This window comes from Oncorhynchus mykiss, chromosome 16, assembly GCF_013265735.2.
Source record: "Oncorhynchus mykiss isolate Arlee chromosome 16, USDA_OmykA_1.1, whole genome shotgun sequence".
NCBI lineage: Eukaryota > Metazoa > Chordata > Actinopteri > Salmoniformes > Salmonidae > Oncorhynchus > Oncorhynchus mykiss.
Window position 1 is genome coordinate 62,181,229 of NC_048580.1, and position 21,921 is coordinate 62,203,149.

The 21,921-nt window shown below is 43.9% G+C and overlaps 1 protein-coding gene across 3 annotated transcripts in view; it reads right to left on the reverse strand.

Moving 5' to 3' along the window:
• The window catches only part of LOC110529871 (zinc finger and BTB domain-containing protein 46-like), a 129,980-nt gene continuing 108,059 nt past the window's right edge, over positions 1-21,921 (reverse strand). The window contains exons 5-7 of one of the 3 annotated variants that reach the window (XM_036947513.1): positions 17,703-18,037; positions 14,844-14,877; positions 13,377-14,558 (exon numbers count right to left, since the gene is read on the reverse strand). In XM_036947513.1, the coding sequence (XP_036803408.1) occupies positions 13,807-14,558; positions 14,844-14,877; positions 17,703-18,037 (1,121 nt within the window). In that variant the 3' untranslated portion in view covers positions 13,377-13,806. The other 2 variants (XM_036947514.1, XM_036947515.1) reach the window with 2 other exon arrangements.

Consider the following 21,921-nt stretch of genomic DNA (forward strand, 5'->3'; position numbering starts at 1 on the left):
TGAGAGAATGTCTTTATACAGTAGTACAATAATTCCACAAATGTCTGTTAATAAATAACTTTTTGAAACGAAACAAAGCGTCATTAAAGCACTCACCAGAACAGGCCACTCTCTGGGTGGAATCTTAAGCCGAAGCCTGACTTATTTTACAAACTGAAATGAACATTATCACCAAAAAGAAAGATGAACCATTCATTAAGGTTCACTATAAGATGTAAAAGTGTGCATATTCTGTATTTATAGTGAAATATAAAACTTATAATAAAACAACAAAGGTTTTGAAGAAAGTCTGCTTCTAAACACAACTGCTGTCCATAGATACAACTTGAGATTCAAGGTAAGAAAAAAGAGATGGAATGTCCATGTAGAATAGGTCCATAGTGTGCTTGTGTTGGCATGAGTTTTCACCCATCATCATTGTGTATGTAATATATCTCTCTCGCTCATTCTGAGAGGAAATATCTGAAGTAAAGATTTACATTTATGTCATTATGCAGACACTCTTATCCAGAGCAACTTACAGGAGCAATTAGGGTTAAGTGCCTTGCTTAAGGGCACATCAACAGATATTTCACCTAGTCAGCTCAGGAGGGATTCAAACCAGCAACCTTTCGGTTTCATGTCCAATGCTCTTAACTGCTAGGTTACCTGTCGATCTGTGTCCTCTCTCTGAAAGTAGAGAATTAAGAACACTTACATCTTACATGTCCCTATATAGTGTTCACTCTCACGCTCTTCTTCTCTGTCTCTCTCATATATCTCTCTCCAACTCCCTCTCTTGCTGAATATACTAATTGTTGTGGCTTGTTTGTATGTAGATATGCTCAACCTTTCGTAATTCTCATCACAGCTCAACAGAAACACATGGTAAACTTAAGTGGCGAAAGAACCAACTGAAAGGCATAGGCAGTGAAGGCTGGTGGGAGGAGCTATAGGAGGAGGGGCTCATTGTAATGGCTGGAATAGAATAAATGGAACGGTATCAAACAAATCACAGACATGAAAACCACATGTTTGATTCCATTCCATTTATTCCATTCCAGCCATTACAATGAGCCCGTCCTCCTATAGCTCCTCCCACCAGCCTCCACTGGGCATAGGCTATTATAATCAGCAAACTTTGCACAAGTCTTATAATACCCATATATTTATATATCATAACAGTCATGAGGACATACAGTATATATCCTTAAAGGTAGGTGCGGTCACCGAGTTGTGTAGGTAAAATCAGATTGAAAATGTAAACCACGGGTTGAGAGCATTGACAGGAGTCTAGTCGACGTTAAAGTGCAAGTCTGTGGCAGTTTCACTCTGCAGGAGACAATGGGCCAACCGCTGCCTGACGGGTGCAACTTTACAATAGATAAAAGACTGTCTCAAACATGAATCGAGACCGTCCTCAAATTAAAATAAACTGTCCCCAAATGAATAGAGACTGTCCCCAAATGAATAGAGACTGTCCCCCAAATAAATAGAGACTTTCCCACAAATTAATAGACTGTCTCCAAATGAATACTGTCCCCCAAAATAATGAATACTGTCCCCCAAATTAATAAAGACTGTCCTCAAATGAATAGAAACTGTCCTCAAATTAATAGAGACTGTTCCCAAATTAATAGAGACTGTCCCCTAAATGAATAGAGACTGTCCCCTAAATGAATAGAGACTGTCCCCCAAATTAATTGAGACTGTCCCCCAAATGAATGAATACTGTCCCCCAAATGAATAAAGACTGTCCCCAAATGAAGAGAGACTGTCCCAAAAATGATTAGAGAATGTCCCCCAAATAAATAAAGACTGTCCCCCGACTAAATAGACTGTCCGCAAAATGTCTAGAGTCTGTCCCCCAAATAAATACAGACTGTCCCCAAAATGAATAGACTGTCCCCATAATGAGTAGAGACTGTCCCCAGGTGTAGACACTGTCCCCATAATGAGTAGAGACTGTCCCCAGATGTAGAGACTGTCCCCAGATGTAGAGACTGTCCCCAGATATAGAGACTGTCCCCAGGTGTAGTGACTGTCCCCAAAGAAGTAGAGACTGTCCCCAAATAAGACTGCATGGCAACAAGACACCACCTTGGTGTTTTCCCAAACTGTTAACGGTCCATCGTATCCATGGCAACTGTGACCATAAACAGTCATGGTTCAAAATCAGCTAAGATGTTGAATGAGTCCTCATTGGTCCCAGTGTGATGGAGGTGAACATCTAAACCAATGGACAGGCTCTGATATGGTCCTCATCAGAAACAAACAAACAAACAAAACATTATTTTTTTCTCTCAATCGTTCTCTTTCCGCCATGGCAGTCCTATCATCAGCACAGGGCTCAGCTTGTGTGTGTATGTGTGGTGCGCGTGTGTATGGCATCTGTCAAGGGTTTAGATCATTGTCGCGTAACGCCCACATATCCCACTCAGAGGAAGGCCCATGTACACATGGGTAAAGAGAGCTGTGTCTGCCTAAGATCCACAATATATCCTAAATTATCCTAAGAGATCCAGCTGAAATCCTTCTCGCTCCCATTGTGCTGCTCCCCCTCTGGTGCAGAGGAGTTGCTCTCCTCCTTTTCATTATCCATGGCTCCGTCTCCCTCCGTCATCATCCCTGAGTCCTCCTTCCACTTTCCTCCCTCCTCATCCCCCTCTCCCATCATCTCTCCATCCCCTTCCGTCATCATCTCTTCCTCCCCCTCTCCGTCGCCTTCGCACTCCACCTGATCGTTGTGGAAACGGTGGTCGCTGGGATACAGCTCATCTTCGGGCGACATGCCTCCGCCTGCTTCCCGGTTGTGATCCATGCCCCGTCCAGAACAGTCAACACAGACACCATGGCGACGGGAGCCATGTTTGATTCCAACACTGGCTGCCGACATGAAGACCCGACTGCAGACCTTACACACATACTTCTTATCTTTACTGTGGACCTGCAGGAGAGATACACACATACTTCTTATCTTTACTGTGGACCTGCAGGAGAGATACACACATACTTCTTATCTTTACTGTGAACCTGGAGGAGAGATACACACATACTTCTTATCTTTACTGTGGACCTGCAGGAGAGATACACACATACTTCTTATCTTTACTGTGGACCTGCAGGAGAGATACACACATACTTCTTATCTTTACTGTGAACCTGGAGGAGAGATACACACATACTTCTTATCTTTACTGTGGACCTGCAGGAGAGATACACACATACTTCTTATCTTTACTGTGAACCTGCAGGAGAGATACACACATACTTCTTATCTTTACTGTGGACCTGGAGGAGAGATACACACATACTTCTTATCTTTACTGTGAACCTGGAGGAGAGATACACACATACTTCTTATCTTTACTGTGGACCTGGAGGAGAGATACACACATACTTCTTATCTTTACTGTGGACCTGCAGGAGAGATACACACATACTTCTTATCTTTACTGTGAACCTGGAGGAGAGATACACACATACTTCTTATCTTTACTGTGGACCTGCAGGAGAGATACACACATACTTCTTATCTTTACTGTGGACCTGGAGGAGAGATACACACATACTTCTTATCTTTACTGTGAACCTGGAGGAGAGATACACACATACTTCTTATCTTTACTGTGGACCTGCAGGAGAGATACACACATACTTCTTATCTTTACTGTGAACCTGCAGGAGAGATACACACATACTTCTTATCTTTACTGTGGACCTGCAGGAGAGATACACACATACTTCTTATCTTTACTGTGGACCTGCAGGAGAGATACACACATACTTCTTATCTTTACTGTGGACCTGCAGGAGAGATACACACATACTTCTTATCTTTACTGTGGACCTGGAGGAGAGATACACACATACTTCTTATCTTTACTGTGGACCTGGAGGAGAGATACACACATACTTCTTATCTTTACTGTGAACCTGCAGGAGAGATACACACATACTTCTTATCTTTACTGTGGACCTGCAGGAGAGATACACACATACTTCTTATCTTTACTGTGGACCTGCAGGAGAGATACACACATACTTCTTATCTTTACTGTGGACCTGGAGGAGAGATACACACATACTTCTTATCTTTACTGTGGACCTGCAGGAGAGATACACACATACTTCTTATCTTTACTGTGGACCTGGAGGAGAGATACACACATACTTCTTATCTTTACTGTGAACCTGGAGGAGAGATACACACATACTTCTTATCTTTACTGTGAACCTGGAGGAGAGATACACACATACTTCTTATCTTTACTGTGAACCTGCAGGAGAGATACAAACATATCAGCAGAGATGTTGGCCGAAGACTCTCTAGACGGAATTCCCCGGCATTGCAAAACTATGAGAACTCAAAGCTCTTAATTAACCCTCCCCCCTCTTCCCCTCTCGTCTCTTCCTGACTCCTCCTGGGCTGGCCTGTAGTCTTATAGTGGACATTTCTCTGCTCTCTGAACTCCTCTGCCCCAGCACAGAACAGCAGCTGAGTGCTAGTACATCCTGCACTGCTCTGGCTTTCATCTGCCTCTAACCACAGATGTTCATTTCTGTGACCTATCCAGATTTACAGCATGTGTGTTTGGACGTGTTTAACTATACATGTGGGGACCAGAAGTCCCCACAATAATTGTAAACAAACAACAATTTGACCAGCTGAGGACATTTTCTTGGTCCCCACATGATCAAATGCTATTTCTAGGGGGTTTAGGGTTCAGGTTAGAATTAGTGTTCGAATTAGGTTTAGGCTTAGGGTTAGGAGCTAGGATTAGTTTTAGACTGAGGGCTAGGGTTAGGAGCTAGGATTAGTTTTAGGGTTAGATTTAGGAGGAGGGTTAGGTTTTTGGGTTAGGGTTAAGGTTAGGGTTAGGGTAAGAGTACAGGTTAGGTTTAGGGTTAGGGTTAGATTTAGGGTTAGGGAAAATCAGATTTTGAATGGTACTGAATTGTGTGTCCCCACAAGGTTCCCCTCACATGCGTATAGTAAGTATTAAGAGAGGATGAACTGATCCTAGACCATGGCCTATATGCGCTGCCTTAATGACTGCAGTGGGCTAAATCAGGGTCACAGTGTGTTTCTTCGTAGTCAAACAAATCTACACTGCACAAAAATATAAACGCAACATGTAAAGTGTTCGTCCCTTGTTTCATGAGCTAAAATAAAAAATCGCCCCCAAAAATCACAAAAAAAAGTGTTTACGGCCTTGTTAGCCAAGATAATCCATCCACCTGACAGGTGTGACATATCAAGAAGCTGATTAAACAGCATGATCATTACTCAGGTGCACCTTGTGCCGGGGACAATAAAAGGCCCTGCAAGGCCCACCCACGGCTGCACCCTTTCCCAGTCATGTGAAATCCATAGGTTAGGGCCTAATGAATTTATTTCAATTGACTGATTTCCTCATATGAACTGTAACTCAGTAAAATCTTTGAAGTTGTTGCATGTTGCATTTCTATTTTTTTGTTCAGTATGCTTTGAAACAAAGGTACACACCTCACACACATGGTTATGGGCTTAAAAAAAGAAGACACCTGTTCCATGTCAGATATGGAGATATGAAATGATATGAAATGTATTACATTTTGAGTTTGCAACCCAATATTACACTTTATATACATCACAGAAGACTAAAATATAAAACTGTTGGACATAGTCACATCGGATTTTGGGCACGTTTTTTGAAATCATGTTAATTAATTATGAAGAAAAAAAGGTAATTTGACTGTAGGAAAGGTGCTACAGCGAACAGCAGGGCAAGTGCATGACTCCGCGCACTGCTGCACCCCGGTGGCAACTGTCTGCTACTGCACTGTACTCACCAGTGTGTGTCTTTTCATGTGCTCTCTCCTGGTGAACTTCTTGCCACAGATCTCACAGGGGTAGGGCCTCTCGCCCGTGTGGGAACGCATGTGCCTCTTCAGGATACACTGGTGCATGGCAGAGAAACTACAGTAGGGGCACTTAAACTTCTTACGGATCACTGTGAAGTCATTCACTGTGAAGAGAGAGAGAGAGAGAGAGAGAGAGAGAGAGAGAGAGAGAGAGAGAGAGAGAGAGAGAGAGAGAGAGAGAGAGAGAGAGAGAGAGAGAGAGAGAGAGAGAGAGTTAAGGCAATGTGACTTGGCAGAGTTGTTTATTTAAAGTTAATTCAAAAGGTTTAAAACGTCTACATCAGTTAGATGTGCAATTTGAGTGACATGTTAAATTGATCAAAGGTTTACAAGATTACAGAGATCAAAATTCAAAAGTGAAATATTGTTTCCGAGGTCAGGCAGATGGCGAGGCTTATATGAACCCCACTTGTGCCAAACTAAATGCTAGGCTGGAAGCAAGTGGAAATAATGTGTGAGTTTAGATAAATACAAGAGATGATTCGGACAGCAACATAATATTCTTATGGAGACGCAGTGATCACTTTCAGGTGGAACTGTTAGCAGGCATAGTGTGCCTGTAATGGCCAATACAGCACGGCTTGGAACACTGCTTGTCTAATCAGCATCCAGGATCCAAACAACCTGTTTTACAAGATACAATATCAGTACTTGTTGCATTTACAACTTGTCTAAGTCCTATCATCAATTGATTCCAGAAAGTGTATGGCTGTGGATTGACTGCATTGTTTGAATGGAATGTTTGGATATTGGCAGTTAATTAGAAAACAAATTATGGAATTATTTCTCTAAAACGGGTTGGCTAGCTAGCTAACAAACATACAATGCAGATAAATTCTTCAAATTCATTACTTTACAGAATATATTATCACACAATATATTATCACAACCATGGTTTGTGGTCAACCACAAACCATGGTTTACCAACTCCCTGATCAAAATGGCTGACCTTCATCCCATCATAAGAAGGTTCATGTCCATTCCAGTATTCTAAATTCAAATTCTATGGTCTTAACAACCCCGATGCCCACCTAAATGTCAGTCAAATTTTCCCTAGCAACTAGTCTGTCTAAATAGGAAGGTATGAATAAACAAAAAACTCAAGACAGTATCAACAACAACAACCAGGAAATTGTCAACAATATCCTTTTTTACTCCCTGTAGAAGAGGTCTCTCTTTATTCAGGATCTAGTCTATTGGATCACACAAAGAATACATCTCAAGTAGAGATAGAGAGACATTACATTAGACACAGTAACGCTTGGATAAAAGCCTACAATAGATCTACATATCCATATTACATGATAGATCAAGTCAGGGTGAATTAGGCAGGGATCAATACACACAGGTGAGGTCAGATAAAAACGAGGAAGAGTTAAATACGTACAAAGGTGAAGTCAGGTAAAATGGGGAGAGAGGATGGGGGGAGATTACGACACAGCAGGGTTTGGATAATTAAGCAATAAGGCCCAAGGGGGTGTGGTATATGGCCAATATACCACGGCTAAGGGCTGTTCTTATGCCCAACGCAACGCGGAGTGCCTGGATACAGCCCTTAGCCGTGGTATACCACAAACCCCTGAGGTGTCTTATTGCTATTATAAACTGGTTACCACCGTTATTAGAACAGTAAAAATAAATGTTTTGTCATAACCATAGTATTATATGATCTGATATACCACAGCTTTCAGATAAGCAGCATTCAGGGCTCAAACCACCCAGTTAATAATTGGCTTTATAAACTGGGTGGTTGGAGCCCTGAATGCTGATTGTCTGACAGCCGTGGTATATCAGACCGTATACCACGGGTTTGACAGAACATTCTTATTCTTTAGCTCCACTCTGCTAAAAGCACACATTGCACCTTGTGCATTATTTTCCAGAGAACGCATAGCCCCTCGTTGATGATCTCTTACATGATATCTCCACATCGCAACAGGATTTAGAGTAACAGATAAACCACAGGAGGAGTCAGGTACTAATGCGATCAACACACCTGAGATTGAGGACTTGCTGGATATTCACAGAGGGGAAGTCAGGTAAAAGGAGGACAGGACAAACACAGGGTTGCCATGTTGAAAGTTCCTGGAATTTTGCAACCCTACGATCGCATAGTGTAAACAGGACTGTAAAACCACACTGCTGTAATTCAGCTTTTACAGCCTCCACTAAGCCCATCAGATCAAAGTCTGGACAAAAGGTTAAGTAGATGCTCAAGCAGACATCTGTGTGTGCGTGCGTGGACGCCTGTGTGTGTGTGTGTGTGTGTGTGTGTCTTATCCGGACTTTGACTATATGTGGCAGGGCAAGAAGCTTAATAGATTGGTTGAGAAGAAACCCCAATCAACATGACAGACAGGCTGTTCACCTGACATAAACAGAATGTGGATTAGAAAGGCTCAGGGAGTCAGAATGGAGAGTATGAATACAACGCTTCATCCAGCCTCACACTGTTATGCCCAACTTGGTTGGGAAACATGGGCGTAACTCGACATTTCATACAGATCCTGCATATGTGTCAATGGGAGATTTGCACAAAATGTCCTCAAGTCAAAATACCCAGATTGATTGTTCAACCTGACTCACTCTGCCAATGTGGAATCACGGTAGGGGGAATTAAAGTAAGAATATGGTCTATACCTACAACGAAAATAAGGCTTTTTCCATACTCATACAGTATGCAGATACATATTTTGTACCTGGTTAGACAATTTAGGAAAGGAAAAAGTAAGTGTATAAAATGCATGATTTTATATAGTATGTGTGTACTGTATATTTCTCCATAACTATAACACACAAACACAACAACAAAATAATCAACCTCCCAATGGGTTTTCGTTCACAGTTTATTGATTACAGAATACAAACTACCCTAGAAACATTACACAAATACATATCGATCTTTGATATTTGGAATTAAAAGACAAAAAATACAGTCTAAAATGCATTGTATTTTTGCTCTAAGAATTTACTAAAGAAAATCCCAATATTGCAACCGAAATCCACCTCATTGGCTCTTTTTAAAAATGGCTCCTAACCAGTCTGGTTCACATGAGAGAAGCCTAGCCTGCTTTCCTGTTTGACCATAGGCCAGAACATTCATTCTCTCTGAGACCAGCTCAGGGACAAGTTCCTTAAACAAGATGACAAGTTCCACTTAACATGTTGGTCTGTTCTCATACCTGGTTATGTGGAAAACACCAAAACGACATAAGGGACACGTCTCAAATGACCCCCCAGTCATAATGGTTGAGGCATAGAATTAGGAATTAGAATACTTTGATCATTGAATAGGATCTGTATAAGGTTCCATGGAAGGGTATGGGCACAGACAGGACACACATTGACCTAGACTGACAAACACAGCTTTAGATTGTCATTGATCTTTGTGGTTTGACACCCGGCTTTCTCTTTGGGTCAGCTGCATTTGTAAAAAGTGCTGTATAAATCCAAATTTGATTGAATGAGTGGTTGGTTGATTGGTTAATTGGTTGATGCACTTCCAGAAAATTAGGACTTTACAGCTAACTTCCCTATGCAACTGTACTACAGTCACATCAAACAGACAGAAAAATACGCTTTTTACCTCAGAATGAGGAAGTGGAGGTATTCTAGTATTCTAATTCCTATTTTAGGAGTCCTAGCTCTCAGAGAATAACGTTTGTGGCAAGACAGCATTTTAGTCAGACCACTCAAACACTGTGACAAGTGTATCCTTAAGGACCGCCAGAGAAAGAAAGAGAGAGAGAGCTTTGTGGTTCTATAATTCAGTTACTGAAATAGCATCAATCCAATGACCAAATTATACATGCAAAACGCATTCAACGCACCTTGTTTTCATGCAGTAACAAGCAGGAGGAAGACAAACAGTCTATAAGGAATTCCATTTAAGATACAGTAAGTGATATGTTTGTCCTAGTTCCTAGTCCCACCCTGCCATCCACAACCATTACTCCCTGTCTGTAGCCCTACACTAATTCAAACAGTATATCAACCACAGACTGTGACTATGTTACAATGGACACTCTGAACCTCTCAGACAACACCATCTAACCTCCTATCTCCCTCCCCCATCTTCTCGCTGTCACTGTCTCTCTCTCTTTCCACTCCTTTTTCCACCCATCCCTCTCCAATCCTCCCCCTTCCCCTCCAATCCTCCCCCTTCCGCTCCAATCCTTAAATCCTCCCCCTTCCCCTCCAATCCTTCCCCTTCCTCCCATGCTTTCCACTTGTTCCTATGACGACAGAGAAGTCATGGCCCTCCTCTGCCCACTTCCTCTTATGTTAGTGTTATCTGGGATCCTTGAGATGTCCCTACCCTTTACCTTTATTTAACTAGGCAGGTCAGTTAAGAACAAATTCTTATTTTCAATGACGGCCTAGGAACAGCGGGTTAACTGCCTGTTCAGGGGCAGAACGACAGATGTTTACCTTGTCAGCTCAGGGATTTGATCTTGCAACCTTTCGGTTACTAGTCCAACATCCTAACCACTAGGCTACCTGCCGCCCCAACATTGACCCAAGGAGGGGTCGTCCCAAGGAGGGGTCATAGGTCAGTGAGGGCTGGAGCTGAGAAGAGCCAATTACTATTCTCCATCAGCTGGGCTTATAGAGGGGGTTAGGAGGATTTGGGTCAGCGCACAGAGAGAAAGGAACTTGAAACAACTCTAACCCCACCCTAACCCGCCCGCAAGCATGTCTGTATTGTTTTAAGTGGCTTGGTACTCTTTTCATCTCCACTGATCTAAAAACAACACAGGACGGATGTAGGAAAACATGTCAAATGCCCTTCACAGACACCTGTGTTCACCAGTCAACTTCCTGCATATCATTTATTTAACCTTAATTTACCTTGGCAAGTCAGTTAAGAACAAATTCTTATTTACAATGAAGGCCTACCTCGGCCAAACCCTCCTTTAACCCGGACGACGCTCGGCCAAACCCTCCTTTAACCCGGACGACGCTCGGCCAAACACTCCTTTAACCCCGCCTACCTCGGCCAAACACTCCTTTAACCCCGCCTACCTCGGCCAAACACTCCTTTAACCCCGCCTACCTCGGCCAAACACTCCTTTAACCCCGCCTACCTCGGCCAAACACTCCTTTAACCCGGACGACGCTCGGCCAAACCCTCCTTTAACCCCGCCTACCTCGGCCAAACACTCCTTTAACCCCGCCTACCTCGGCCAAACACTCCTTTAACCCCGCCTACCTCGGCCAAACACTCCTTTAACCCCGCCTACCTCGGCCAAACACTCCTTTAACCCCGCCTACCTCGGCCAAACACTCCTTTAACCCCGCCTACCTCGGCCAAACACTCCTTTAACCCGGCCTACCTCGGCCAAACCCTCCCCTAGCAACTCTGCGCCGCCCTATGGGACTCCATGATCTCGGCCAGTTGTGATACAGCCTAGAATCAAACCAGGGTCTGTAGTGATGCCTCTAGCACTGAGATGCAGGGCCTTAGACCGCTGCGCCACTCGGAAGCCCAAAAAGCTTTATCAAAACAGATAAAGGAGAGGAACTCCGTGTGCAGAAATATAGATCAAAACCTTTCCTCAAATCCAACTAGGCATAATTCAGTGCAAAACCATTTGCGTGAACGTTACCCTCTCAGGGCTGTTGTATGTGTCACATGTGAACTTATTGTAGGCCTGCTCTGAATGTATGACGGACCTCTGTTTTTACATCTGATGATGATGATGATGACACTTCCTGATTTGAAGGTTAAAAACAGATTATTGTAGCATTGTTTCAGACTGTATAGGGTTAGGGCACTCCGCTCCCAGAACAGACCTCTGATGTTAGTGTACAGAATCAACGCTGACAGGGAATGTGTAGTACATATGATTACCTGCAGGTGGTGCTGATGTGTGGTGACTAGAGGTCAGTTTATGAGCAGTTTTAGTGGTATGTAAAGAGTAGGAGATCCAAATCTCCCTTCCTAATATGGAGAAGAGAGCTTCAGCTGGCGACACAGAGGGAGACCGGCGGCTAGGGAATAGAATAAACACCACAAGAACCCAAGTAGAAGAAAAAAGGTTTCGCTATACACTCTAAGGTCAGTTTTGTGCTTTCCCCCTGATGGTTACGATGAGGATTTAACAAAGGTAAGCTGATTCTAGACCTGATTCTACCCAGAGCTATTTCCAACAACAGCACCAACAATGTGATATGAGCACCCCTGATCATTCGATCAATGCACTCCATAAGCAAGTGACAGCTGTACAGAATGACAAACAGACAGACAAACAAACACATATTGATACATAATAAAACAAAGCTGGAACTCAGGTGAGCCGTTACAGTACATTTTCACTGGTCACTTTGCATAGCAATTGTGGTTTTTAAAAAGATGCCTAAAGGCTTCTTCAAAATATAGGCCGCCGCCTACATTCACTGTACAGTATTTACAAAAGTATGTGGACACCCCTTCAAATTATTGGATTCGGCTATTTCAGCCACACCTGTCGCTGACAGGAGCACACAGCCATGTAATCTCCACAGACAAACATTGTCAGTAGAATGGCCTTACTGAAGGGCTCAGTGACTTTCTAAGCGGCACCGTCATAGGATGCCACCTTTCCAACAAGTCGGTTCATCAAATTTCTGCCCTGCTGCCCCGGTCAACTGTAAGTGCTGTTATAGTGAAGTGGAAATGTCTAGGAACAACAACGGCTCAGCCACCATGTGGTAGGCCACACAAGCTGACAGAACAGGACCGCCGAGTGCTGAAGAGTGCGCAAAAATGGTCTGTCCTCGGTTGCAACACTCACTACCGAGTTCCAAACTGCCTTTGGAAGCACAATAACTGTTCGTCGGAAGCTTCGTGAAATGGGTTTCCATGGCCGAGCAGCCACACACAAACCTAAGATCACCATGTGCAATGCCAAGCGTTGGCTGGAGTGGTGTAAAGCTCGCCGCCATTAGACTCTGGAGCAGTAGACACATTCTCTGGAGTGATGAATCAAGCTTCACCATCTGGCAGTCCGAAGGACACATCTGGGTTTAACGAATGCCAGGAGAACGTTACCTTCCTGAATGCCTAGCGCCAACTGTAAAGTTTAGTGGAGGAGGAATAATGGTCTGGGGCTGTTTTCCATGGTTCAGGCTAGACCCCTTAGTTCCAGTGAAGGGAAATCTTAATGCTACAACAGACAATGACATTCTAGACGATTATGTGTATCCAACTTTGTTGCAACAGTTTGGGGAAGGCCCTTTCCTGTTTCAGCATGACAATACCCCTGTGCACAAAGAGAGGTCCATACAGAAATGTCTTGTTGAGATCGCCATGGAAGACCTTGACTGGCCTGCACAGAGCCCTGACCTCAACTCTATCGAACACCTTTGGGATGAATTGGAATGCTGACTGCGAGCCAGGCCTAATCGTCCAACATCAGTGCCCGAACTCACTAATGCTCTAGTGGCTGAATGGAAGCAAGTCCCCACAGTAATGTTCCAAAATCTAGTTAAAAGACTTCCCAGAAAAGTAAAGGCTGTTATAGCAGCAAAGGGGGGACCAACTCCATATTAATGCCCATGATTTTGGAATGAGATGTTTGACAAGCAGGTGTCCACATACTTTTGGTGATGTAGTGTATGTAAAAACCAAACTTTTTATGAAAGATCACTCTTTAATCTTATAAATTACACCGGTTGTAGAAAATATATAAGTGCTCTTACATATAACCCCAATTGGGCCCACTCAGATCTACTCTCATCCAATGGGAAGAGAGATACCGGTTTAGGGAGGATGTGATCCTCTTCAGTGCAATGAGACCACAGGTCATTCATCGACATGGGTATAATGTCTTTGTGTGTGTGTGTGTGTGTGTGTGTGTGTGTGTGTGTGTGTGTGTGTGTGTGTGTGTGTGTGTGTGTGTGTGTGTCTACTCTCTATATCTCTGTATGCATCCATGCTCAATCGACCACATTCACATGGTGATGATGATTATTATGGTTGCTATGGGCGTCTACCTTCATCTCATGATGCAAGCCCCATGGTCTCTCAGTAACCCCACCCTGCCCCACCCCCATGCCGACTCCTCTCCCTGACTCTGAGTCTACCCCCAACTGGTAGCACACCTTGATGTGTGTGGCCAGGTTCTTTTGGGTACTGAATGCCTTGGCACAGGCTGGGCAAGAGTGGCCTCTCTCTCTGGAGTGTACGGAGGAGAGGTGTCTGTGTAGATCAGTACGGTCTCTGAACTGTTTCAGACAGTAGGTGCACTGCATCAGCTTCCTCTTGAAGTGGATGGTCTTCTCATGCCGGTCTGCATTGGACTTGAGCGTGAAGGTGGCTGGACACTGGGAGCAGAGGTACCGTGGTGGAAAATGCTCGGCCACCGGGAGGCAATAGAGAGACTGGGAATGAATGAGGCCCTGAGAGTAGGCTTGAGTCTGGTTGTGGTGGTGGTCGGCTAAGGGGCCTTGCGGGTCAGGCCAGTCCAGGGAGAGGGCCGTGAGAGACAGGGTGTGGCGGTACTCGTGCTCCCTGAGATGCTCCAGGCTGCTGAACAGCCGTTTGCACAGGGAGCAGGCCAGCTCCTGCGGCCAAGCAGGCCCCGACAAGGCCCCTCTCCCCCCACCTGCTGACACGTCCACCCTGGACACACCATGCCTCCCTTCAGCCATCTGATCCCTCTCCATGGGAGATGGACCACACTCCAGTACTGAGAGAGAGGAGCAGAAGAAGGAGAGAGAGGGAGGAGGAGGAGAGGAGAATGAGAATAGGGGGAAGAGAGGAGGGGGCAGGAGGGAAAAGAGGAGGAGAGAGAGTAAAGAAAGAGTGTGGGAAGGAAAGAGAATGAGAGATAAAGAGGTGAGAACGACCACCACTTATGTCGTGTATCAGAAAAATCATTCCTACCTATACTGTGACAGTGGTGAAATATGGTCTAAGGAATTGATCATGTATATGCTATATAAAATTAACCCATTCTAGGCCCCATACTTACCTGTGTTGTATCCCTGCTTAGAATCTTCTTCATCCTGCAACACAGGATGCACAGTTAACACACACAAACACCCTGACTCCAATGTAATGTATGGATGAATATTCTTTGGGCATGCAGGCAAAGTAAGCTGTGAACACACTCACACAGAAAGAGAGAGAGACACACACACAGACAGACAGACAGACAGACAGACAGACAGACAGACAGACAGACAGACAGACAGACAGACAGACAGACAGACAGACAGACAGACAGACAGACAGACAGACAGACAGACAGACAGACAGACAGACACACAATATTCACACACACACACACAATATTCACACACACACACACACACACCATTCACACACACACACACACACACACACAATTCACACACACACACACACACACACGAATAAACAAAAGGCACACAAAAAGAAGACAAAGTGTTAAAGAGAGAAAGAGTCAGAAAGCAAAAAAATGGTTAATGGATTAATAACTCAAATAAACAAACACATAATTAGAAACAGAGATGAAAAAGAGATCAGTGTTTGGGTGTAGTCTGATCTAAGGGCTCTAGTGTGTGGTCTGATCTAAGGGCTGTAGTGTGTGGTCAGTGTGGTCTGATCTAAGGGCTGTAGTGTGTGGTCTGATCTAAGGGCTGTAGTGTGTGGTCAGTGTGGTCTGATCTAAGGGCTGTAGTGTGTGGTCTGATCTAAGGGCTGTAGTGTGTGGTCAGTGTGGTCTGATCTAAGGGCTGTAGTGTGTGGTCTGATCTAAGGGCTGTAGTGTGTGGTCAGTGTGGTCTGATCTAAGGGCTGTAGTGTGTGGTCTGATCTAAGGGCTGTAGTGTGTGGTCTGATCTAAGGGCTGTAGTGTGTGGTCTGATCTAAGGGCTGTAATGTGTGGTCAGTGTGGTCTGATCTAAGGGCTGTAGTGTGTGGTCTGATCTAAGGGCTCTAGTGTGTGGTCTGATCTACGGGCTGTAGTGTGTGGTCTGATCTAAGGGCTGTAGTGTGTGGTCTGATCTAAGGGCTGTAGTGTGTGGTCAGTGTGGTCTGATCTAAGGGATGTAGTGTGTGGTCTGATCTGAGGGCTGTAGTGTGTGGTCTGATCTAAGGGCTGTAGTGTGTGGTCAGTGTGGTCTGATCTAAGGGATGTAATGTGTGGTCTGATCTGAGGGCTGTAGTGTGTGGTCTGATCTAAGGGCTCTAGTGAGTGGTCTGATCTAAGGGCTGTAGTGTGTGGTCTGATCTAAGGGCTCTAGTGTGTGGTCTGATCTAAGGGCTGTAATGTGTGGTCAGTGTGGTCTGATCTAAGGGCTGTAGTGTGTGGTCTGATCTAAGGGCTCTAGTGTGTGGTCTGATCTACGGGCTGTAGTGTGTGGTCTGATCTAAGGGCTGTAGTGTGTGGTCTGATCTAAGGGCTGTAGTGTGTGGTCAGTGTGGTCTGATCTAAGGGATGTAGTGTGTGGTCTGATCTGAGGGCTGTAGTGTGTGGTCTGATCTAAGGGCTGTAATGGGTGGTCTGATCTAAGGGCTGTAGTGTGTGGTCTGATCTAAGGGCTGTAGTGTGTGGTCTGATCTAAGGGCTGTAGTGTGTGGTCAGTGTGGTCTGGTCTAAGGGCTGTAGTGAGTGGTCTGATCTGAGGGCTGTAGTCTGTGATCTCTGGAATTGCAACACAATCACCCATTACTCTTTTTACTGTAAAGTAACAAGTGGAGGGAGAGAGAGAAATTAGGATAAAGATAGAGAGAGAAATGGAGAGCAAGAGAACGAGAGAGACATAGAAAGAGACGGGGGGGACGGGGGGGGCGGGAAGACAATAGGGTATTCAATATTTATTCGTATCTCTGGATTCGTATCTCTGGTTGGGGGTTACAGATTAACTTTTGTTTGTTCAACGACCCCTCCCTATGGGTGTGTGTGTTCATCCCCAAACTAAAGCCTACCCCTCCTCCTCCACCTACACTAACCATCCCTCCCTCCTTGAAGAACAGAACACCATGGTCTAGGCAAACAGATGGCTTGTCCACAGAGATAAAGAGCCTTGTAGGGAGGGAAGTCCACTGAAACCAATTGCTGCTCCTACACACACACACACGCACATGTCCATCCACCCACCCTCACACACCCACAGTGGCAGAATGGAGAAGGTCATTTCTTGACCCTCTTATTGTCTAGCGATATTGATTCTATTCAGTCCTGAAACCTTTCTGTTATGTAAAGCATCTGTAGGACCACATTGTTTCACCAGACCCCTAACATCACATCTATTATCACTGCTAACTACTTCCCATCAATTCTGAACTACATGTATGCAATCTCGGGTTGTAGATGTAGTCTATGGGCTTTTGTTAAGACATTGTGCATAGGAAAAATCATAGAATTTAAAGGTAATAAAATCATGAAAAAACACCCAGAGGAAATGAGAAAGGATCAAAGACACACAGCCAAGGTTAGACAGACAGGTTAGACAGACAGGTTAGACAGACAGGTTGGACAGACAGGTTGGACAGACAGGTTGGACAGACAAATAGATATCACCGGTAACACAAGTAATAAGAACAGGAAACACAACAGATGCCACACAGTCAGCTAGAATAGGGTGAAGAAAGACACAACACTAGAGGGGCTGTGGAGGGAGACATGACCCCCAGGGGTATACAACCCCCTACCAACCCCACCCCTACTGCCAGGGTATAAAACAGAAGGAGTAGGATGAAGTTGCCCCTGGACACTGATTTCAAGTCAGGTTTACATTCCTCCTCCTCATTGTTAAGGTTATAATCTAGTGAGGATAAACTGATCCTAGATCAGTGTCTTAAGGGCCAACTTCCACCCGGGGTGAACATGGATGTTTCTGCTTACCTCTGGTGGAGGCTCAGAGGGCTCGGGACCCTCAGGATTCTCTTCTACATTCATAGCCAGCTCCTCTGAGTGTGAGTGGAGTGCTGCGCTGGGTCCCCCAGCCCGCAATCCAGGGGCCATCAGGGGCCCGGCCTCAGAGGGCTGCAGGGGGAGTGTGGGCGGACGGAGGAAGGATGGCGGGGGTGGTGGAAGAGGAGGTGGGAGAAGTGGAAGAGGAGAGGAGGAGGAGAAGGAAGCAGCCCCTTGTTTGCTATCAAATGTGGCCCCTGTTGTGGCCCCTGGTCGGATTGTTGCACTTCGGAGGTGCTGCTGCTGGTGGTGGAGGTGGTGGAGGCCTGAGGAGCACAGGAAACGAGGCTCACCCACCCACTCAGGACAAACTGCAACCATCTGTCTGCGTCCACACAACAGCAGCACAGAGAGAGAGAGGGGGCAAGGGGGCACACTGAGACAGCTGCAGCGCCACGGCTAACCCAACGCAGATAAAAGGAGAGGAGAGGAGGAGGAACGAACAAAAAGAGCTCTCCTCTCCTCTGCCAGCAAGGAGGAAAGGTTTAGGAGTACTCTCTGGTACTCTCTTTTCTCACTCTTTTTTCGTTCATCCTCTCCTTCTCCTTCCACCCACGTGCACGCAGAGAGGACGGACGTGTGTGTGCTTGTGTGATGTTTGAGAAGACGAATGAGGATCTTGTATTGTCGAATATAAAATACTGAATTAGAGCAGCTGTCTATGAGAGCATCCATTTTAGGGAGAGAACCGTAGCGAAGGTAGGTCTAATCAGGAAAACACCCTGCTCCTTCAACTAGCTCTCACAGTCTCACATCAGAATTAGACATCCATGTTTCTCAAGCGCACAATTTTTAAGTTGTTCCAAACATAACATTTCAAAGCATTTAAAGTTAACTTAAGGCATTATCTCCAGATTTTTAAGGTTAGGGTTAAGGTTAGGCATTAACTCTGAATGGTTAAGGTAATGGTTAAGGTTTGGGATAAATCTCAAAATCAACTATCTTATCGCTGGATTTGAACATGCAAACTTTGGCACGAGAGGCAGATGCTTACCCATCCGCCATCCATGTCCACAACACCCTAGCAAAACCAAAACCTACTTAAAGGTAACAGCACTGACGTTTAATACGGACTTGCATCACGGGTTACCTGGCTGGCTCACTATCATTCAGTATATGACAGTGTAGCAGACAACTGATTAACACATTCAACATGTATTGTTGAATCCTTAAAATACCATATCACTCACCCACACATTCACACATATACTGTAGGTGCAATGTAAAAGAAAGTGTGTGTATGTGTGTGTGTGTGTGTGTGTGTGTGTGTAGTGTCAAGGAGCTTTAAACTGAATGTGTAGAAAACTGTTAATATGTGTGTGTTGGGATGGGAAATAGGGAATACTGTGTATAAGAAGAGTTTCTTTATCCACCAATTTTTCACATTTGTGTTTTTTCACCAGAAATGATTTCTTATGGGTACCTTCATGTGTGTGTAAAATATTACTGTTCTCAGATGTTTTATTCATAGATTTTAGGTCTATTAAATGTGCTTTTCTTTCAAAACACTATATCCATTGTTTAGCTAGAATGGAACGTACGTATCCTGTATATTTGACTGTGATACGTGATTGGCTCACCTAGATATCTTCAGATGAATGAACTGTAAATCACTCTGGATAAGAGCATCTGCTAAATGACTAAATGTAGATGTTTTACATACAGATCTCATATTACTTGATCCATTTAAAAAAAAATGATAAATGTATGTCACAAATAGCAGTACTACTTATTTCTCTGAGAGTGAGGTGGATATATAGAGTTTAAAAAAACATTATTTGTCTCTCTGTAATGAAACCATCAAGTGATAGATTTCAAACAAATACATGTCATGATTAAATAGTGAGAAAAAAAACACCAACCCCTTTCATAATTTCTTTAAACAATAAAAATAAAATTTACCAACATTTCTGAAAATGGATATATAGAGTTTTGGAAAGAAACTCCATATGGTGTTCGTTTATAAATGTGTTGGTGTGTGTGTGTGTGTGTGTGTGTGTGTGTGTGTGTGTGTGTGGGGGCAGTTTTTCAGGGAATGTCTCTAGAGTTATGCAGTGGGTTAGACATCCCTTCCCCTCTTCTCCTCTCCTCAGCGGACACAATCACAAAACCATGAGGCTCCACCATGGACAGATTCCTGGAATGTTCAACTGCCGCTCCCTCCACTCCCACTTACTGTAGACACACACATACACACACTCTCCATTTCCGCCCTACCCCAGGCATTGTCAGTAGGGAGGAGAAAAGTGGGGTGAAATGGTAGGAGGAAGGGATGAGAGAGCAAGAGCAAGAAGCGAGAGAGCAAGAGAGCAAGAGAGCGAAAGAGAGACAGAGTGAGCGAGACAGAGAGAGACAGAGAGAGAGAGACAGAGCACAAGAGAGAAAGAGACAGAGACAGAGACAGAGACATGAAGCAGATCAGACCAGGGTTGAAATGAATGAGGTGTAATAGCAGATCAGAATTCATGGGTGTTCCCTGATATCAGGAAAAGCTCATTGATACCTACCATTGGTCAGTTCCAGTGTTATGAGACTGATGGTTTCTCGACACAGATGATTTGATTATATAGCAGGCTAAGATAACTAACCTGGCAGGTTAGGTGAATTAGCGTGGCAGGTTAGGAGACTGAGGACAAAGGTTAGGAAAATAGTTAGGTTTAGCTACAATGCTACAGTTGTCAACAACTGTTGTCCCCAGCGTGAAACATACGGCCACGGAACAATGGTGAGCAGTAGTGGATGTAACTTGATATCAAGAAATGGCCGATATCAGAAGGCACCCATAATTGCAGTTTGCAATTACACCCTTCTGGTTAAAATACATGTGTATTTAAATATCTGTATTTCAAACAGAAATGTTCATATTTATGGTTCATTTTTATATTTATTTTTCAAATATGTATCTGAAATGTATCTGAAAGTAATTGAAATACAGCAAATAGTATTTGAACCCAGGTGTGACGCAGAAGGGTTGAAGAAGAAGGGTGGTTGACTGGGTCAAGGGTCAAGGGGTAGAAAAGGGACACAAAGGCAGCAAACGTGGGCCTCTAACTACTAATTCCTAATTCCCAGAAAAGATCCACCGTTTCCCCCCACAATATAGTTAAGTACATCACAAAGGACTCGCTAGAAGGGTTTGATATGGGACATATACAGTATAGTGCAATACACTACTATTGTAACTAGATATTAGCACAGTATTCCGTAATTACTATGTTACCACGTGCTTTCTAGATAAATATCAGGTATGTTTGGGGATTGTAAAATAAACATCACTGGTACCTAAAACTGCTAAGTAAGGTGATATAATTAGAGAATTAACAGACAGAAATTCAGTTTTTCCAGAAGGTGAATTATACATTGTGAAGGGGTTAGCGTGATTTTGACAGCATCTTACAAGTACAATTCTGTATTTCATATTACAGTACACCTACTGTAACATAAATACGGCAGCAAAGCAAGTACTGTGTTATGACATACAGTATAGTTCCGTAAAATGTACTGTTTTATACTGTAAAAAAGTAAATGCTACCATAATCGGAATTAATGAATGAATGGGTGAATTAAATTTGTTAAGGGGAGGCGTTTGTATATTACAGTAGTTTACTGTAATTACAAGGTATTGGTGCAAGCAGGTTGGCTGCTAAGTAAAGTGTTGACAAACATTACAGCATATTAATGAACATTTGTTTTGTATCACTTGCACTTCTAGAGGCCTTAACAACGGCTTACAGTATTCTCACTCAACAAATATAGCCTCTTACAAGGTACGCCTCAAAATATGGTAATGAGAGAAACAACAATACCATACACCCACTAGTGATCAAAAGTTTTTTTGGTGCTCCAAAGCTACGGTACAGTACTGTATTCTGTTGGGTGGAATTACAGTTCCATTCGAAATACAGAAATTCTACCCCACCCACATTTTTTACCCACAATGCACCATCATTTAGAGTATGATGCAGTAAAACATTTCAGAGTATTTTAAACATTTTTTGTATAATTGACAGTTTTCCATTACAGTATAGCATTAGATGGGCCTGGTGTTCGTGCGTACATGTGACCAAGGTCCGGCTAAACTGACCCTTCAGCTGTCAAGAGGTTAAAGGGCAAAGGGCAAAGGGGATCCTAAGTCAGCACTTTTAGCAAG